Source organism: Lampetra planeri, chromosome 37, assembly GCF_965212315.1.
Source record: "Lampetra planeri chromosome 37, kcLamPlan1.2.h2, whole genome shotgun sequence".
NCBI lineage: Eukaryota > Metazoa > Chordata > Hyperoartia > Petromyzontiformes > Petromyzontidae > Lampetra > Lampetra planeri.
The window spans coordinates 7,237,679-7,257,801 of record NC_136143.1 but is presented as its reverse complement, the minus strand read 5'-3'; the positions used below and the strand labels follow the sequence as shown (position 1 = coordinate 7,257,801).

General features: G+C 52.3%; 1 protein-coding gene and 1 long non-coding RNA gene across 4 annotated transcripts in view; one reads left to right on the top strand and one right to left on the bottom strand.

The window, feature by feature from the left end:
- Positions 1-40: 40 nt before the first annotated feature.
- FTSJ3 (FtsJ RNA 2'-O-methyltransferase 3) lies at positions 41-19,993 on the top strand. 2 transcript variants are annotated; one of them, XM_078611947.1, is made up of 22 exons: positions 41-163; positions 1,429-1,497; positions 4,033-4,138; positions 5,548-5,594; positions 6,131-6,210; positions 7,232-7,331; positions 7,968-8,162; positions 9,088-9,206; positions 9,815-9,919; positions 11,091-11,191; positions 11,914-12,048; positions 12,892-13,029; positions 13,604-13,739; positions 14,034-14,200; positions 14,887-14,995; positions 15,172-15,259; positions 16,106-16,220; positions 16,581-16,729; positions 17,614-17,716; positions 17,956-18,136; positions 18,412-18,506; positions 19,249-19,993. In XM_078611947.1, the coding sequence occupies exons 2-22, from the start codon at positions 1,431-1,433 to the stop codon at positions 19,451-19,453; spliced, it is 2,541 nt and encodes an 846-aa protein (XP_078468073.1). In that variant the 5' UTR covers positions 41-163; positions 1,429-1,430; the 3' UTR covers positions 19,454-19,993. The 2 variants fall into 2 exon arrangements, with proteins under 2 accessions (XP_078468073.1, XP_078468074.1); XM_078611948.1 differs by having other exon boundaries at positions 55-125.
- Positions 12,385-20,123, bottom strand: part of LOC144731004 (uncharacterized) — a 39,029-nt gene continuing 31,290 nt past the window's right edge. For both annotated transcript variants that reach the window (XR_013587885.1, XR_013587884.1), the window contains 3 exons: positions 19,802-19,919; positions 16,549-16,831; positions 12,385-15,332 (listed from right to left, as the gene is read on the bottom strand). This is a non-coding gene — a long non-coding RNA (uncharacterized LOC144731004). The remainder of the gene's footprint in view (positions 15,333-16,548; positions 16,832-19,801; positions 19,920-20,123) is intronic.

Below are 20,123 nucleotides of genomic sequence, written 5' to 3'. Positions count from 1 at the left end.
CGGTTCGTAAATCCCGGCGTCTTTGACCCCGCCCCGATGCCGTACTCGCACTTTGAACTCCGACCCGCGACGTCATCACCGGCCGCCACGCTGCTGCACGTGGTCGACAGCCTCGCCGCCTCGAGGTAACGAGAGACGCGCCGGAGGTGCTCACGACTCAGAGGTACTAACGCCTCGCTAACACACACACACACACACAGGTACTAACACACACAGAGGTACTAGCACACACAGGTACTAACACACTAACATACACACAGAGGTACTAGTACCTCGCTAGTACACAGGTACTAACACACACAGAGGTACTAACACAGGTACTAACACTTCGCTAACACACAGGTACTAACACACTAACATACACACACAGAGGTACTAACGCCTCGCTAGCACACACACACACAGGTACTAACGCCTCGCTAACACAAGTACTAGCACAGGTGCTAACACAAGTACTAGCACAGGTACTAACACACACACTAACACCTCGCTAGCGCACACACACACACAGAGGTACTAACGCCTCGCTAGCACAAGTACTAGCACACACAGGTACTAACACACACGGGTACTAACACACACTAACATACACACACAGAGGTACTAGTACCTCGCTAGCGCACACACAGAGGCGACTAACACACAGGTACTAACACACACAGGTACTAACGCCTTTATCGCGACCCCACACAGGGGTACTCACGACTTACTACCGCGTACTAACGCCTCCCTACCCCGGCCCCACAGAGGCACTAACGCCTCACTAGCACAGCTGCACAGAGGCACTGCTCACTACCACAGCCATAGATTTGCCAACGCCTCACTAGCGCAGACCCGCAGTGGTACTAACTCCTAACTAGCGCAGCTCCACACGGATACTAACTCCTCACTAGCGCGACCCCACAGTGGTACTAAGTACTCAGTAGCGCGACCCCGCAGTGGTACTAACTCCTCACTACCGCAAACTGCACAGCGTAGAGAGAGATGTTGCCACAGCAGCTTCACGGTGCAGAGGAACCAACTCCTCACTAGCGCAGCTCCACACGGATACTAACTCCTCACTAGCGTGACCCCACAGAGGTACTAACTCCTCACTAGCGCAGCTGCACAGCGTAGAGAGAGAGAGATATGTTGCCACAGCAGCTTCACGGTGCAGAGGAACTAACTCCTCACTAGCGCAGACCCGCAGTGGTACTAACTCCTCACTAGCGCAGCTGCACACGGATACTAACTCCTCACTAGCGCGACCCCACACGGATACTAACTCCTCACTAGCGCAGCTGCACAGCCAACTTGCTCGCCTGCAAGCTCGATGCACGACCGCATCCCACTCGTGTAGTACGCACGACACACCAGTATGTATTCAATGTGGCGCATGGGGTGGTGCGCGCGAGTCGTGTACTAACACGCGCCTGTGACTCCACTCAGCGATGGGGAAGAAGTCGAAGATCGGGAAGGCGCGGCGCGACAAGTTCTACCTGCTCGCCAAGGAGACGGGTGAGTGTGCTCCACCACGTGGCAAGGCCTGAGCCCACCGCAGCCTGAACTACCAAACACTACGACGACCCACCCTCGCAACCACAACGACAGCAACCGCTGGCCCCCATCTCAACAACCACTACCACCCTCACAACAACTACAGCAACAATAACAACCACTACCACCCTCACAACAACAACCACTGCTCACACCTCAACAACAAAAACCACTGCCCCATCTCAACAACCACTACCACCTTGACAACAACAACCACAGCAACAATAACAACCACTACCCCCATCTCAACAACCACTACCACCCTGACAACAACAACCACCACTGCTCACACCTCAACAACCACTACCACCCTCACAACAACAATCACCACTGCTCACACCTCAACAACCACTACCACCCTGACAACAACAACCACCACTGCTCACACCTCAACAACCACTACCACCCTCACAACAACAACCACCACTGCTCACACCTCAACAACAAAAACCACTGCCCCATCTCAACAACCACTACCACCCATCACAGCAACCGCTAACGCAATCGCAACCACGACCACAAACATCTACAACCATCGAAAAAAAACCAATCCAACCCATCACAACAACCACGACCAAACATAACTAACCATACCACAGCATCAACCATTACTACCACCACAATAATACTACTACCACCGCACAACAATCACTACCACAACAATTACCACCACTACAACAACCACTGCAGCTACTGCCGCCACAACAACCACGACCTCCCTCCAATTGGCTCTTTAACCAAGCTCTTTAACGTTGCTCAATTCAATAAACACTTAAACTACTACCATTACAACTTTGATAAGAGTGCTGTAAGTTGCAGGCCGCTTGACGTTTTTGGCCTTTGTGACAGTGTGCAGCTACTGTGTTTTAAACAAAAACAGTAACATTGTAGTAAGAGTGACGATCAATCACTAAATCATTGTTTATTTGGTTTTAACACGTAGGCTTTGTTTATTTGTTACACGATAAGTCCCGTTTAGCCAGTCATCCAGCTAGTTTGCACGGAGGATCCGTGGCGCATCACTGCAGAAAAGGAACGGCAACATCAAAGCGATCCGTACGAAGGCACGGGCAACACAGGAACAGAACGCGTCCGATGTGCAGGCAACGTTAGTTCGTGAAGAAAAAAAGTAACAATATGAACGAATCTTCTTGGTTCTTTCGGTAAAGTCACGTAGAAGGGAAATAATAAAAATAAAACATAATAAAATAATTCTCACGACGTTTCGGCCACAACGCAAGCAGCCGTCCTCAGGTGAAGAACAGGTCTGTCGGAAAGACAGCGTCTGAAAGCCTACGTGTTAAAGCCAATTCAGACGCTGTCTTTCTGACAGACCTGTTCTTCACCTGAGGACGGCTGCTTGCGTTGTGGCCGAAACGTCGTGAGAATTATTTTATTATGTCTTATTTTCATTATTTCCCTTCTACGTGACTTTACCGAAAGAACCAAGAAGATGAATCCCTGCAGTCACGAAAGCTTTAAATCGAAATTTAATATGAACGAAATAAACAGGCGCGTTGCACCGAAAACAAGGACGAGGTGATGAGTGGTTGCACAGGAGCTGAGCGCGAGGCAAAGCGATCACGATCGACCGAACAAAACCACAACTGGCATCATCAGGCGACAGCCAGATTTGTGGAGAAATCCTCCTGTTCTTAAATAGAGGGGATAAATATTACGTCGTCACTTGTGAGCCAAAAATAACGGCAAAGTTCTGTAAGGTGCAGGGCGACTGGCGGTTGCTCCATTGGAACCTCATTTGCCAGTAAAAAATAGGATAATTGTTATTTTTACCCTTTTATCTGGCAACAAAACTGACACCTCAAAAGTCAAAAGTCACTTTATTGTCAAGTGTGTTACATGCATAACATACAACACAGATGAAATTACAGTCCTCTCTCTTGGTCCCACGGTGCAACCAAGCAATTAAAAAATGAATCACAATTAACAGACATAAATAAACAATAAACAATCGGCGATCAACACAAGATAAATAATCAAAAATGTAATAGACTTAAAATAAACAACAGTCAAGAATTATAAAATGTAAAATATTATTTAAATAAAGTATTTAAAGAAATATGATATTTAAACCTTTTTATACAAGGAGTCATGTCTGCATAGACTACAATACCTGCAGTCATAATGCAAACAAAAAACACAACTCTGATAATGTATGCACTGTCCTTGAAGTTAATTGGTCCACACCCGAGACGGCTTTCCTTAGAGCCTAGTCTCACATGGTGTTGGACCAGATGACGCCAAAAGGCGCACAACTCAAACACAATGCACCATCAGAGCATGAGAGCTCGGGGTAAGCATTTACACCATTGAAACCTCATTTGCCAGTAGCAAAATATGACAATTGTTTTTTTACCCTTTTATCTGGCAACAAAACTGACACCTTTTTTTACAAGGAGTCATGTTTGCATAGACCACAATACCTGCAGTCGTAATGCAAACAAAAAAACATGTGCGCTTGCTGTTCTGCTGCAGGCTACCGTGCTCGCTCTGCCTTCAAGCTCATCCAGCTGAACCGCAAGTTCGGCTTCCTGCAGCGCGCGCGCGTCCTCGTGGATCTGTGCGCCGCTCCTGGAGGATGGTACGCGACTCGCCGACATCACACCCGGACACAAAGATCCCCCGTGTAGCCTTAACAGACTGTAGGGGCAAGTGCTGTTAGCGAGTAGCAGCACCTATGAAGGCTACCGGCGCTGTGGCACACGAGGGGGTGGGTGGCCAGCACCACGCCCGGGCCGTCTTTGTCTCTTCCCAGCTGGCGATGTTTACACACCGCACCAGGTACTCATTTAAGGCCGAATTGACCTAGAGGAGGACCGGTTCGCACACTTAAATTCATACAAAGATAAAAGATCCCCCGTATAGCCTTAACAGACTGTAGGGGCAAGTGCTGTTAGCGAGCACCTACGAAGGCCGGAACGGTACACGAGGGGGTGGCCAGCACCACGCCCGACCGCTTTTGTCTCCCCACTGGCGATGTTTACACACCTTCACCAGGTACTCATTTCAGGCTGAGTCGACCTAGGGGAGGCCCAGGACCAGTTCAGATAATCGTCACTGGTGTTGGCCGTGAGCGGGAATCGAACCCGGGTCGTCAGGTTCATAGCGCAGCGCGTTAACCACTACACTATCGCTCCCCACGCACGCTCACACACACATATATACACGTACGCTCACACACACACAGGATGCTGACGGTAATATTGGTACACGGCTCGTGCACGCCGAGCGGTGCCTGGAATATTGTGGTACACGACTCAGAGTCCGTGTATGCTGCGTGGTGCCTGTAAGATTGATACGCGACTTGCGCACGCACTGCGTGCTGCCTGTAGGATTGTTGGTAGTCGATTCGCTGAGTCGTGCACGCTGCGTGGTGCCTGGTAGGGTGGTATGCGGTTCACTGAGTGACGCACAGACTGTGTGGCGCCTGTAGGGTAGTAAGTGCATGCCTCACTGAGTCATGCACATACACGTGTGGTGTCTGCAGTATGGTACCTGACGCGCAGAGTCAAGTGCAAACACGCACGCACTCCGTGGTGCCTGTAGATTGGTACACGACTGAGGCACGCACTGGCTGCAGTCTGTAGTGACGCACACCTGTAGCCAGTGGCGTGAGAATGACACCAATGACCAAAACTGCTACCGCTGGCCAACCAGGTGCCTGAAGAAGGTAGTACAGCAAATATGACGATCACAAGACCACAGATATGCTTGATAATTCTCTTGCATGCATTTAAAAAAATCCAGATGATTGCTGCCTCCCAAATGCGATAAAACCACAGTTCTCCAAACAGGCAGGCCCCTTCTGAAAACGAGTTGAGCACCAGCGTGTCGTCTATTGTAATGTATCACCAGTTGAACTCCTACAATAAGCCGTGCACACCCAAACGATAGTCGATAGAGACGCAGTGCTGTTGTGATAACCCTTTTGTGACGTGTCGCGTTGTGATATGTGAGCAACCCTTGATATCTTGCGCATTGTGTTTCCAGGCTGCAGGTGGCATCGAAGTTCATGCCCATCTCAAGTCTCGTCATCGGTAAGGTTTGCCTCGAAAGTAAACGGCGCGTTTGCGCCAGGGCCGGATCAAGGTTCTTGTAGGCCCTCGGCACTTCTGTTTCTTAGGTGCTACTGCTGCCCCCCCCCCCCATGTTACTACCGCCGCTGTCACTTGCAAATGCTGATTAACCGTAGGACAACAACGCTTGTCTTGCCTTACACTACTCGATTGAGAATGAGATTGTGTGAAAAACACAATTTGAAGCTGTTATTGCAAATTTGACAAAGGAAAATATCGCGAAAACTATATTTACGGCGTTGATTAATCTCACCTCATGAACAAAAAAATTATTCACATGACCCTGCCTCTTTGTATATACACTGTGCTTATCCTTGCTATATGTATTTATTCAAGAAGATACCTTGGGTAAATTTTTTTATTATACAAACAGAAAAAATGGTTACTGTTGCCTATTGGATAATGCGGCACTGGTTTGCGTGCCATCCGCGCGCGTCGGCATTTTCGCGCGTGGTGCGGGTGGATGTTGGACGCCTCGTGGTCGTTGTCGTCGGCAGGCGTGGACCTCGTGCCCATCAAGTCCATCCCGAACGTGGTCACCCTACAGGAGGACATCACCACGGATAAGTGCCGCCAGGTGCGTTCATGGGGGGGGGGGGGCTAAACGCAGCCGAGCAGTGGCGCGTCTGCCGGTTCAGCCCGGCTGCCCGCCCTGGTTAATGGTGCCCGGGTGCATTAACAGCAGAGGTCGCAAACGGGTTTTGCTTCCTTACCCGTACCCTACCCGAAATGAGTGACAAACGGTGACTCACCAGTGACTCACGGCCTACCCGTACCCGGCCGCACCAGGGTCGCAAACGGGTACCCGTACCTGGCCGGGTACGGGTAGCCGGGTATCGGGTAGGGTACGGGTATTGGGTACCCGGTTGCGACCTCTGATTAACAGCGAATACGTGCCATCTGCGTCAGAGTGGACGTTCAGGGTCCCTTCACGTTCTTCGCAGTACACATCAAATTTTTGGTTAAGTTGCCCGCAAATTTCTCGATTGGGAAAAATAAGCGGCGACGTCGCTTTTTATTGGCGTGTTCTTACCCATCTGCTGGCCAGCGCTGCGTACAACTTGTACAGCTGGGTAACCCCTTATCTATCCTGCAGAAGGGCGATTGCCAGAGGACATTGCATATTGTTAAATAGCATACAGTCCTACGCTGGCCACTCCAAACTGCAAATTCTGTCCTGAACCCGAGCATTAATGCAAAGAGTTACGTTTATGCACTGCTTAGGACCGTCAAACCCATCCTTTCTCTTCGTGCACCGCAGAGGGCATGCCGTATGGCTGTGGCCGTTTGTTTCCCACGTTTGCACCGTCGGGAGTTTTATCGCATCGGGCGACGCAAGTGGCCGCATCCCGGTCCTCGTCTACTTGCCAAGGCCTTCCTGTGGGTTAGGCCTTGATCTGGCCGGCGTTGACAATTCAACTGGTGACGTTGCTCCTGCTCGACCATGAGCTTTTCCACGTTCTTTGGGCTGGCTTTTTTGTTTGTTTGGGGCCAGTGACGCGGGCGGGGGGGGGGGGGGCGGGGGGGGTTTCTTGATAGCGTGGGTTTTTTACGGTACAAACCTTAACGCCGTGTACACCGCGTTCGTGTGCTCGCAGGCTATCAAGAAGGAGCTGCAGACGTGGAAGGTGGACTGCATGCTCAACGACGGAGCGCCCAACGTGGGCGCCAACTGGTCGCACGACGCGTACGCCCAGGGTGAGACGGTGGTGGGGGGGCAGTGTGTGGGGGGGTGGGGGGAGTGTGAGGCTGGGTAGTAGTAGTAGTTGAGGTTAGTTGGTTGCCCTGTGCAGACAGCGTTTAAACTAGGGGGCGGCTAGCCACGGAGGCATTCCCTTGTGAGGCAGCACCACAGCTGGTCCATCATGGTAATTTGCATCTCTGGGTTTACATTAAGGTCTGACAAAAGGGAAATGCATGTGGTTTGAGGCCCGGGCAGCTGATGACACGTGTGCTCTGTAAGTTGGATTCGAATTGAGCTAACTAGGAGAGGGATGCATAATACAGGTTTTTTTGGGTTAGATTGCGTAAATAATTATGTCGTTAAGGAGAGGGATGGGGGGGGGGGATCGTCATGTATTCTTAATAAAGACGGTCTGCATTAGAGTAGAATGTGGTGTCGAGCAGGTGGGTTGTGGTAGAACAGGGTGTGTGGTAGAGTAGCGTGGGGTGTGGTGTAGAGTGAGGAGTGGTGTAAAGCTGGCCGTGCTATATTGTAGGGTGTGGGGCAGAGCGGGGTTTGGGGCAGAGCGGGGTGTGTAGTCGAGCAGCGTGGTGTGGGGTAGAGGTTGGCCGTCGTGTGACATCTTCCCGCCGTGTTCCTGTCGACCGCAGCGCGGCTCACGCTGCAGGCGCTGAAGCTGGCGTGCGATTTCCTCAACAAGGGTGGCTGGTTCATCACCAAGGTGTTCCGCTCGCGCGACTACCAGCCGCTCATGTGGCTCTTCCAGCAGTTCTTCCAGAAGGTCCAGGCCACCAAGCCGCAGGCGTCGCGTAGCGAGTCTGCCGAGATCTTCGTCGTGTGCCAAGGTGGGTCTCCCCGGGGGGGAGGGGGGGGGGGAGGCGGCACGTGTCGGGGTCGTAGGAGGGGAGGATGCGCCAGTCGACTGCAAGATGGCACGCATAGTTTGTCTCACCGGGGTCAACAGCCAGTCAGAAAGCATAATTATGATTGACATAAGGCCATCATGAACGCACTGTATTTCACGTAATGGTAGTTTCACAGTAGGGGGGCGATGTTGCCTTTGTGTTACTCTGTGTACTCCCAAATTTGGACCATAACGCGGTCACACAGTGGCCTGCCTACTCGCTGATTTTGAATGTCACCACAGAATCATTAATATCCACCGTGGAACAGACAGCACACGCTTGGCAGCTGTTATACCGGCAGCATTAACCAAGGTGCTCTACCGGGTTAGAACTGCGAACGTCTGCAACAAGCGGCCAAAGCCGCTGCCATTGGGCCACGTCGTGGGGGCGGGGTGGACAGTCGGATAAATGCACAACGTGGCTCGGGATACACTGGGCACAACAGCAGTCTCCCTGCAAAGATAAAATACTGAAAATCAGCACCAGTGGTTGCCGGAGAGCTTGAAACCATTATTAATTTAGCAAATGCTTTTACACGTGACTCATATATTTCAGAGCGCTAGATATGCAAGAAAAAGAGATGAATATGTTTGTCAGTGTTGTATGTGAGTGGACGTCAGCCCGCGTGGCCATAGAGCCATGTGACAGCCTCCTCCTCCTCCAGCACATGCAGGGCAACCAGTCCGCCCGGCACGTCCTGACGGACTTCACAGCCGGCGGCGACGTGCGCCACGACCTCCTGGCTCCCCGCAGGAGACCGTGCCGCACTATTGGAGTTCGTTTTACACTTCTCCAGCGTCTGGAAAATGAGCCGCGCGCCGTACGTTATCGTCTATTGTTGTCGTCGTTATCATTTTATGTTTAGGTTACAAAGCTCCAGACAAAATCGACAGCAAGTTTTTCGATGCAAAGTACGCCTTCAAGGAGGTCGAGATTGAAGCTAAGACCATAAGGGACATTGCCGACGACAAGAAAAAACCCAAAGTGAGGCATCGTTGCGTGGCGCGCGGTGGTGGAACGTGTGGTGCATTGGGGTCGTTGAGCCTAATGATGCATTGTGGTCAACATCGGCGGAGGTAGCCTGAATGACGTGCTGTGCCCTGCCTCGGTTGATGCTGTGGAAAGCGGCGGAGTCGAGTGGGTTTCTCACATTCGTTCAGGGTTTGTATTGGGCCGTGAGGGGGGGGGGGGTGTACCTGTAGAGTTATTGTGTGAGAGGTGGGGGGGAGGTTCACCATAACAGTGGTATGCCGCTAAGGGGAGTGGACTTGGGTCGTGCCAAATTAACGTTCGGTCAGCGTCAGTCTTCTCTCGTTTGGTCGGTGTAGATGCAGAGCAAACAACTACAATTTCACTTTCAGGTGGTCAAGCGAGATAACCTCGTTAGGAGCTGGTCCTCTTTGGTATCCGGTTTTCGTTCCGTGCCAAACAAAATACCTGAAAGGAAATCGTCAAATGTCCCCCCGCGGGATCCCTCCCGTGAGGAAATCTTTGAGACGCGGCTGCAGCTCTGCCTGGCTAAACGACCGAGCTCCACCTTGTTGCTCATACGCTGACTCGCCGCACCCGCGGCTGTGTGCGCCGCGTCACAGGCGGAGGGATACACGGAGGGGGACTACACGCTCTTCCATCCTCTCCCCGCCACCGAGTTCCTCAAGTGCAGCAACCCCATCGACTTCCTGAACAAGTGCAGCCAGGTGAGTTGCAGCCGCCCGCTCCTCCGATGAGCACGGTTGGTTTCTCCCGCGCCTCCGACGAGCACGGTTGGCTACGTACGGCGCGAAAGAGGCTCAACAACGTGCGTGCGTGCAAACGTACGCTCAGGCGGCGGTCGTCGGCCGCACGAGGCTACGGCCTGTCGGCTCCCTCAACATCACGCCAATGTTTGTAAGGCAAAACAAAGAATTTGGCGATACTGCGTTGGCAGTGGTCTAAAAGTACAGTCGATAAGAAAAAAAACGCACTTTTTGTCAGTGAGACTCCGTGGCCTTAAAATCAAATGTAATGAGCAACGTTTCAGGTGATGGCTCATTCTTCAGAGCACAAAAAAGTCCGAATTTGAAGGCAGTGTTATTGATGCGTGTGTTGAGTTTTTCAATTTCCTTTTCATGCACTCTTAGAATTATTATCAAGATTCAGCCACTGTAATATAGCTATGCACAAAATGTTTTGTGCCATTACAACACAATCTCAACCAAAGGTTTTCGTGCCAAAGCTGCAGATGCCCTGTTGTTTGTGTATTCGTATGTGCACCGCTGTGGGGAGTGGTAGTGGTTAACGCTCTGCACTCCGAAACTGGGGATCCGAGTTCGATTCCTACTCGCCAACACCGGTGACGATTATCTGAACCAGTCCTGGGCCTCCCCTAGGCCGACCCAGCCTCAAATGAGTACCTGGTGCGATGTGTAAACATCGCCACTAGTGAGATAAAGGCGGCTGGGCGTGGTGTTGGCCACCCACCCCCTCGTGTGCCGCGCCGGCCTTCATAGATGCTGGCTAACAGCACTTGCCCTTACATTCTGTTAAGGCTATAGAGGGGATATTTGTCAGGCATAAGTGCTGTGGTTACGTCACCGCAACCTTAGTGGCGAACGGCGGTTCTTGTTGTTGCATGTGTATTGTCTACATGCAGTTGAGGAGCAGTCCAGCATGTGGTCCGCGCACTGCACTATGAACCCCCCCCCCCCCCAACCTGAGTTTTATTCCCGGCCAAGGCTAACACTAGTGGCGAGTTATATCTGAACCGGTCCTGGGCTCAGCTTCAAGAACCTACACAGACCAGCGTGGGGAGGCTTCCATCCAGCAGTGGATTGTCAATGGTCTGTAAATTGCCCCCCCCCCCCCCTCACCTTGCCTCTCCCTCTCTAGATCGTGCTGGATGACCCACGCATGGTTTCTCACCCAAGCACCACGAACGAGATCGCGGAGTGCTGCCGAGACATCAAAGTGCTCGGGCGCAAGGAGCTCAGGTGAGCAGCGGCGGCAGCGGGAGCAATAGCGGCGGTCATGGCAGCAGCAGCAGTATCGGCAACATTGTTAGCGGCAGCAGTAGCAACGGCAGCAGTCGTAACAGCAGCAATTGGGACCGCATGCGAGGCAATTTGAAACTCGGGCCCCTGCACTCTTGAATAAATCGGGAACCAGATGCAAACGTACAACAACCTAGAAATGGCATGAGTTCGCTTTAAGATAAAATTTATTGTAACTGAATAATATTTGTTGAGAACGCGTTGACGATTGTTGGGGAGCGACACAGCCCAGCAGTAGCGCGTTAGTCACACGCTGTCCTGGTTAATACTGTCGGATGTATTAACCATAAAATACCCGCACGTCCGATTCACAGTGAACGATAAAGATCCCCTGACGTCATTCGAAAAACAAAAGGCCATTGTTCGCTGGCGTCCTGGCCAAAATCTGCTAAATTTCACACGTTACACGCTAATTATTAAATTGGTATTACACAAGGCAACATCGCGCCCCCTCCGCTGTGAAAACACCACAGACTGTGTCCGTGAAACAATAGCGCCTTACGAACGACTAGATGTAGAATGGCTTTCATTTCAAATGTACTAAATTGTTATTATGCCCCGAGTGTAAACCTATGGGGGGGGGGGGGGGGGGGGGCGGGTGAGATATTATGGGAGGGAGCGGTGTTGAGTTGACCCCGTTTCGTGACCACCCCCTTCTTCAGGTCGCTCATCAACTGGCGGACGAAACTGAAGAAGAGTTTGTTGCGGGCGACCGAGGAGAAGGCGGCGCCCGCGGTGAAAGCGGCGCCCGCGGAGGAAGCGGCGACGCCGGTCACGGCCACAGACGGAGATATCAGGTGAGTTCGCGGGCGGTCGCTTCTCATCGCAGCCAGGTCCGCTGCAGCAGGGAGGGGCAGTGTGCACGGGGTGAGCGGCTCTCTCTCGCTCTCCGTCCTGCTCGCCGTATTACAGACGCCACACGGTGTGAGCGCGCATTCCACTGCTGCAGCTGCTCGGGGATTTACCCTGTGAAATAAATCCCAGCTCTCAACTCGGCCTTGGCAGGGAAGGCGCGACCCACGCACAAACTCGTGAATCCTGCCGACGCGTTCCAACGCGCTAGCATCGCGCGAGCGTGCGTCTAATTGTGTATTTGTTTGTGCGTTCGACCGGGTGTGCTATTCAACACCGTATGAATCTTAATCGCAAGTTTATTTCCCGAGTAAAGCTCACTGAGCTAAGATGTTCTTTTTTTAAAGGGCGACTCGGCCCGCAGACCACATCAAAGCATTAGTGCAATTACAGACAAAACTAAATGATGAGCAATTATTTAGTAAAATTACATTCACACTTAAACTTTAGTGATTTTAACTCAGTTTAAGTGAGGAGAGATGGCAGAATGGAGATGCCAAGAGACCTCTGAGGTGGTTACAAATCTTTTGGGGCAGCTGCATTAATATCCTTCTGATCCAAATTGTCTGCGTCACCTGGGAACTATTAGTAGACAATTGGAAGGCGTGCCGCAGATTTCTAGGATTGTCCAACGGTAATAACAACGGGTCGGACAAATAAACAGGGGTCGGCATGCTGTCCTTATGAATCGCAGATTTGAAAGAGCGTTGCTCCGGGATGACAAAAAAATATTTCGGGGCGAACATAAATGTCGGCTGAGCCCTGCCATCGCCTCTCGCTTCCCGCAGCCTCGACTCGTCCGATGGGGAGAGCGACGGCAGGCAGGCGGGGGCGGTCGATGGCAGCGACGACGACGACGACAACGAGGAGGAGATGGAGAAGCAGCTGGCCGACATGAAATCCGACGAGGTGGCGGACCTCAAAAGGTGAGGGCCTGTGCGGCGAGGCTTTCTCGTGCCGAAGTGCCTGCCGGTGTGTGCGAGTCTCCCTCGGCGAACCCCGTTTGCAGCAACACTGGATCTGCTGTAACGCCCGTACACAGTGTGGTGGATTCCAAGCGGGACGCGGGGGTTGGCGGGGGGTGAGAGTAGACTGTGGGGGTGGGGGTGGATTTGGGGGGGGGGGTAGACTGGTGGATGTAGATTGGGAGTTGGGGGTCTAGATTAAGGGAGGGGTGTACATTGGGGGGGGTGGGTTTCCTCCCCTCCCCCTTCCCCTGGAGACCACCTGGGCTTCTAGACTACGCCCCTGATAGCTCTACTACGTTTGTGCCCTGGGCTACTTTGCAGAAGCGTACTGGCCTCGCTTACCGGCCTCGCGTACCGGCCTCGCGTACCGGCCTCGCGTACCGGCCTCGCGTAGCGGCGTCGCGTAGCGGCGTCGCGTAGCGGCCTCGCGTAGCGGCCTCGCGTAGCGGCCTCGCGTAGCGGCCTCGCGTAGCGGCCTCGTGCGGCCTAGAGAGTCAGTCCGAGCCTTCGGTCCCCGTCGCCTCCCCCGCAGAAAGAAGAAGAAGCTGCTGAAGGAGCGGCGGAAGCTGCGCGAGAGGATGGAGTTGAAGATGGACGTGCCCGGGGACTCCCTGGCCGAGAGCTCCGACTTCAGCCTCTTCAACCTGAAGAGCATCAACAAAACCAACGTGTGCCCGCTTGCCTCCACCCACAGCACCATCAGCCACTCACCTGCGCCCAACACACCTTCATCTGTGCATGCGTGTGTGCTCGCGTGCATTTCACCGATGTGTGTAAATTGTATTATTTACTTTCATAGCTTGTTCTTCGTGCTATTGATTGTATATTCAGCTTTTAGTGTTTGTCGTTTGGAATGTCGTGTATATATATATATTTTAAGCACTGTGCTTTGAGATGTCATTAGGAAAGGCACGACTTATAAAATCAAGATCATCATCATCATTATTAATGTGTGTGTGTAGATGGCGGAGATGGAGCAGGGGGACATGTCTTTGGCGGAGCTCGTCGAGGTCATCGGCCCGACGGACGACGACGTCAACATGGGGGACTTCAACGAGGAGGCGGACGGCGACTCCGCCGACGAGGAGGAGGTCGCGCTGCCGCTGCACAAGATCCGGGGCGGCAAAAGGTACGGCGGTCCCGTCTTGGCAGCACCGTCTTGTCGATAGTGCGAGCCGAGGCTCTGCAATGCAGGCCGGTTGGGGGGGGGGGGTGTGATTTGTAACGGAGAAAACGACCGCGAAAAAAACTGTAAACTGATGTCAGGGGGTGTTTAACGCTCCGCCTCCACGAGGAACGCGACCTCAAGTTTTTAGTTGGAGCTGCTGTTCGCCAGTGAGCATTGAGATGGCGCGCGTTTGGTTTTCTTTTTCTTCTCAACTTGGTTGGCCACGACTGCGGGTCCGAACTCTTGTCAGTCGTCTCGCTCGATGCGAGCGGACCTCGATACCCTGCGTCAGAGTTCCAGCCAAGTGGAAATTCGTTGCCGGAACAAAAATTGTTACAGGTGATGAGAACATGTAAATTTACATTTAACTTGAGTGTTGAATTTTACCATCAATGCTGCCTTGATCTTTTGCGAACGAGATTTTTTTTTGCATCATGACTCGGGTAACGCTAAAAATCAAGGAAACGCCACTTTTCGGAAAACTACAGAAAGTTGTCCTTTGCCTTGAAATCTGTAGAAGTCATGGTAACTCGCGTCCATTAGACTTGGCCGTCCCACGGAAACTAGGCTCACGCGCCACACACCCGCTAACGCACACGCGTGCCGTGTCCACCTCGTGCCGCCTCACCGAGCGTGCCGTCCGGCAGGAGGGAAGTGACGCCGGAGCCGTCGGAGGAGCAGCCCAACGCCCTGGTGGTGGAGTACGAGGACAGTGAGAGCAGGGCCCAGCGCGAGACCAACCTGTGGTTCGGCAAGGCGAGTCGCCCTCCGGCACGGCCCACAACCCTGCGAGCCACTCGCCTCGCGACCCTGAGCCCTTGTCCGCTCGACCAATGAACCCCGTCATTCAACCCCTGACGCACGAAATCCCGTACCATGTGGAGGGAAGCTATAGCTGCCCGGTAATGACCGTTGGTGTTGGTTTTTTACAGGATATCTTTGCTGGCCTGGAGACGGAGGTGGATGAGCAGATGGAGCTGAAACATGCGCAGAGGATGTTCAAGAAGATGGCCCGTGCAGGTGCAGCCTCTCTGGGACACGCACAGCAACGACTAGACACCAGTCACCACGTACATGACGTTTTAGTCACCACCTAAACAACAGCACAAACGATAACAACAAGATAGTCAGTCGCCGCGTAAACTACATCAGCGACAAGATGATCAGTCACCACGCACGCAACAACACGACGTAGTCGCCACAAAAACAAAACAGTCAGTTACCATGTAAATAACAACAACAATACAGTCAGTTACCATGTAAATAACAACAACAATACAGTCAGTTACCATGTACATAACAACAACAATACAGTCAGTTACCATGTACATAACAACAATACAGTCAGTTACCATGTAAATAACAACAACAACAAGACACTCCCACCACTGTGGGTCTTGCTGTCCATCTGACGCCGACAGATGGCGGGCAAGGGCCCCCCCTTACCTCGACGCGTCTCCTACTACCTTTGTAATTGGGGAGCGGTAGTATCGCGGTTAGCGCAATGCGCTAAAAAACCGGCGACCCAAGTTCGATTCCCGCTCACGGCCAACACCAGTGACAAATATCTAAAGTGGTCCTGGGCCTCCCCTAGGTTGACTTGGCCTCAAATAAGTACCTGGTGCGGTGTCTAAAAACATCGCCGCCGGGGAGACAAAAAGGCGGTCGGGCGTGGTGCTGGCCACCCATCACCACCCCCTCGTGTGCTGTCGGCCTTTATAGGTGCTCGTTAACAGCACGTGCCCCAATAGACTTAATGCATACATATAGGAGGCCCTAGTTTGACTGTTTAAACCCCGGGCATTTCCGCTGAATGTTGCCAACGCGTGTGTGTGCCGCGTGTTTTTAATCCTCGTTTCTTCTCAGCCGCGAACGAGCACGAGCAGTCAACCAAGGAACAGGGGAGTGGGCAGGACGACGTGGGGGGCGACGCCAAACCCTCGCAGCACAAGGAGCAGGCCGGCTCGGACAGCGATAATAGGTGAGCATCTTGCCTCACCCACCGCGCCTCACCCTCCGCGCTTCACCCGCCACGCAACGTGTGTGCTTCTGAGATGGTCGGTAGGACCAGCGGCGATGGTAAGCAGAACCCATAGAATCCATTCTCCAATAACTCGGGAATCCTATTACCTGCGGCACCCCTCCCACTGTGGTTCGCGTCTGAATGGTTAGTTGACTGATGTATATTTGTTCTTGTCCTGTTTAATTGCTTAGTAGATTGTCGGGACGCTTGGTTATTGTGTAGCTCGATTTCCGGCCAGGCGCGCGAGTGTGGCGAGCGTCTGCTGAAGCGATGGGCCGCTGCTCACCTGTGCGTCGCTGCGTCTGTGCGTGTGAGCAGCGATGATGACGACGACGTTGCTCAGATCGCGCGCCTCAAGGAGCTCTCCGCCTCCATCAAGACCGGACGGCGAGGCCGCTACGCGACCGCTCCGGACCTTGACCTCGACGACGACGATCACTTTGAGACGGTCCCGATCGAGGAGCCAGGTGAGTCCGTTTGACGCGGTCCGCTATCTGCGGCACAATGGCGTTGTCCTCGCCTCGCAGCGGTGTTTCTCAAACTCCAGTCCATGCCACGCCACGGTGAGCCTTCACGGGTTTCATTCGTAAAAAAAACTCAACACGATCGTCAATAACACCGTGGCTTTAAAAGGAAAATATGTAACAGGTGACGTTTTGGGCAAAGGCCCTTTTTCATTGCACATAAATAGGATTTTCATATTCTTAGGTTTTTTCCGTAAAGTCACGTAGGTAAAAAATTATTAAAAATCACGACGTTTCGATTGCAACACAAGCTTGTGTTGCAATCGAAAAAACCTAAGAATATGAATCCTTGCAGTCACGAAAGCTTCAAATCTAGGATTTTCATGTTTTGATTATGCTTGTGCACCACTGCCAGTGCAGCAATCAACAAATAATTTCTCTACCCAGTATGCCAAGCTCTCCCGTATATATGCAAATCGAGCCACTACACGTTACACGCACGCGATGATTGGTATTGACGGAAGGATGGATTGTGGCGGCGTCGCAAGGACTGGAGTTTTGAGAAACATGGATCTGGAGTGACGCCTCCCGATTTCTTCCCTGGTCCAGCAGCTCTCATCACAATTTGTTCATGGTTCAGAGTAGCGTTACTCGTACTGGGGTCGTGACTCCACCACCAACACTGTGACGGGGGTCTCAAGATTCTTGGCCAAAAAAAAAAGGATCTTGGGCCGAGAAAATCATGGAACGCGTGTGCTGGCGGTCCAACGCAAGCCTAGGAACCACCACAACAGTTTGTGGATAAAATCTGCTGAAGTGCCAGGTCAAGAAATGAAATGAGGCATTTTGAAAATATTAATCGAGAGTTTGTCTGTGTCTTGCTTCAGCGAAAATCGAGCGGGTGCTGGACCCCGAGGGCCTGGCGATCGGCAGCCTCATCGCCACCTCCCGCAAGAGGACCCGCGACTTGGTGGACGGCTCCTTCGACAGGTGAGGCCTACCTTGCGATGGTTAACAAGCGAGATTTTACCTGGTGACGGCTAACAAGCGAGGCCTACCTGGCAACGGTTGATAAGCGAGGCTTTACCTGTTGGCGGTTAACAGTTGACAAGTGATGCCATTGCACGGTCCCCTTCTACAGCGGAACGTATATCATCCCAGTTTGACAGGACACCTCGACTGGATTATCCCTCACGACGCGAGTCTTTGTCTCCGTACGTGCGCGTCAGGTTCGCGTTTAACGACGAGGGGGAACTGCCAGACTGGTTCACCGACGACGAGCGCAAGCACCGACGGAAGATGCTCCCCGTGGACAAGGCAACGGTGGCCGAGTACCGCAAGCGCTGGCAGGAGATCAACGCGCGGCCCATCAGGAAGATCGCCGAGGCCAAGGCTCGCAAGAAGAAGAGGGTGCGCACACGCGGCATTGCGTTGCCATGAGCCATCGCGTCGCCACCTTCGTCGGCATCACCATCTCGTCGTAACCGTCGCTTGCTTCGGGATCACCCTTCGCCAACACGTCAATGTCATTGTCATTACAGCCGTTGCCTCCTGATCATGTTCGTGTCGCCATCATGTCCGTTTCATGTCATTTTTCACCATCGCTTACCCATTGCCGTGACTGCCGCTGCCGCCACCGTCACGTGACCGTAACACGATGAGGATGCCCCCTCTCTCGATTGCAGATGCTGAAGCAGGTGGAGAAGGCGCAGAAGAAGGCGGAGGCGGTGGTAGACACGGTGGACATCTCCGAGAGGGAGAAGATGGCGCAGCTTCGCAGGTACAGCCTCAAATTTCGATTTAAAGCTTTCGTGACTGCAAGGATTCATCTTCTTGGTTCTTTCGGTAAAGTCACGTAGAAGGGAAGTAATCAAATAATAAAAATAAAACATAATAAAATAATTCTCACGACGTTTTGGCCACAACGCAAGCAGCCGTCATCTTCACCCGAGGACGGCTGCTTGCGTTGTGGCCGAAACGTCGTGAGAATTATTTTATTATGTTTTATTTGTATTATTTTATTACTTCCCTTCTACGTAACTTTACCGAAAGAAACAAGAAGAAGGTACAGCCTCGTTGGGGCACGGCTGGGGGGCGACCTTGATGAAAGAAATAACTAAACTTCTTTTTACTATTTTAATTTTACCAGGTAATGCCCACTGAGCTATATAGCTCTTTTTTTGAAGCGATCTGGCCACAAATGATGTGGCTTATAATGTTGAAATTTATAGCATCCAAATACTCTAAACGCATGTTTCTAAATGTGGAGGGAAAAACCTAAACCTGGATAAAAATCCACACGACCACAGGAGAAAGAAAGACATATACAGCAGGTATCAGGGTCGGGATCGACACCACAACCTCCTGCATACCAGGCGAGGTAGTTAACATCTCGCCACCGAGACTCGGTGAAGCTTTCCCGGGGTAAATAAACGACGTGATATTTCAAATCGGGCAGTCTTAAAAGTAAAATTATTTTCATCGTGACTATTACTCAGAGACGTTGCTCCTTGCCTCCGCAGCATCTACAAGAAGGCCGGCGTGAAGAAGAAGGACAAGGACGTGACGTACGTCGTGGCCAAGCGGTCCTCCGGCCGCAAGGTCGGCCGCCCCGCCGGCGTCAAGGGCCACTACAAGGTGGTGGACGCGCGCCTCAAGAAGGACACGCGCGCCAAGCTCCGCAAGGAGGGCGGCAAGAAGAAAGGGGGTAGAAAAGGTGGCCGCTAGCCCCGGAGGGACGTCGCTGCCGCAGCAGTGCGCATACAAACAACCGCTAGCTAGCCGATCGGTCATTGCTATACACGTGGCCTCTAGTCCTCCAGCGCTGTGGAGGCGACGAGGGTTGGTGAAAGGCTGTGGAACTCTTCCCGTAGGCATGGAGGAGAGGTGCCACACACACCCTGGCTTGTGCGGGAGAAGTCAGTACCAGCAACAATGTGGACGGCCACCTGTTCTGTCTGTATGAGATGGAGTGTATGTCCCCCGTCCCCCCCCCCCTCCACTTGTACACGTAGTATTTCTCCAGGTGCTCCGTTTTCCTCTCACATGTAAACACTCATTATTGCCTAATAATACCTGAATACACAGAGGAGCCCAGAGCTTGGGGAGGAGTCGTCGCCGGCCCACGGTGTGGCGGCCTCCACCCGCTTGTCTGTGGTTCCTCGCGCTCCTGTGTCGTCCGCTCTCGCTCTCTCTACAAGAGAGCGGACACGGCGGCGTCGCGTTACACAACTTGACTTTATTATTAAATTAACAAATACAACCGTACGTCATGCTTTTTGCGTTGCTCATTTTTTGTGTGGATGGCAGTGACATCATTTGAAGTTTTTAGTAATAAAAAAGATATCAAATACATTCGAAAAAATGTTCATATCAGTTTTAGAGTAAGTTTCCCCAA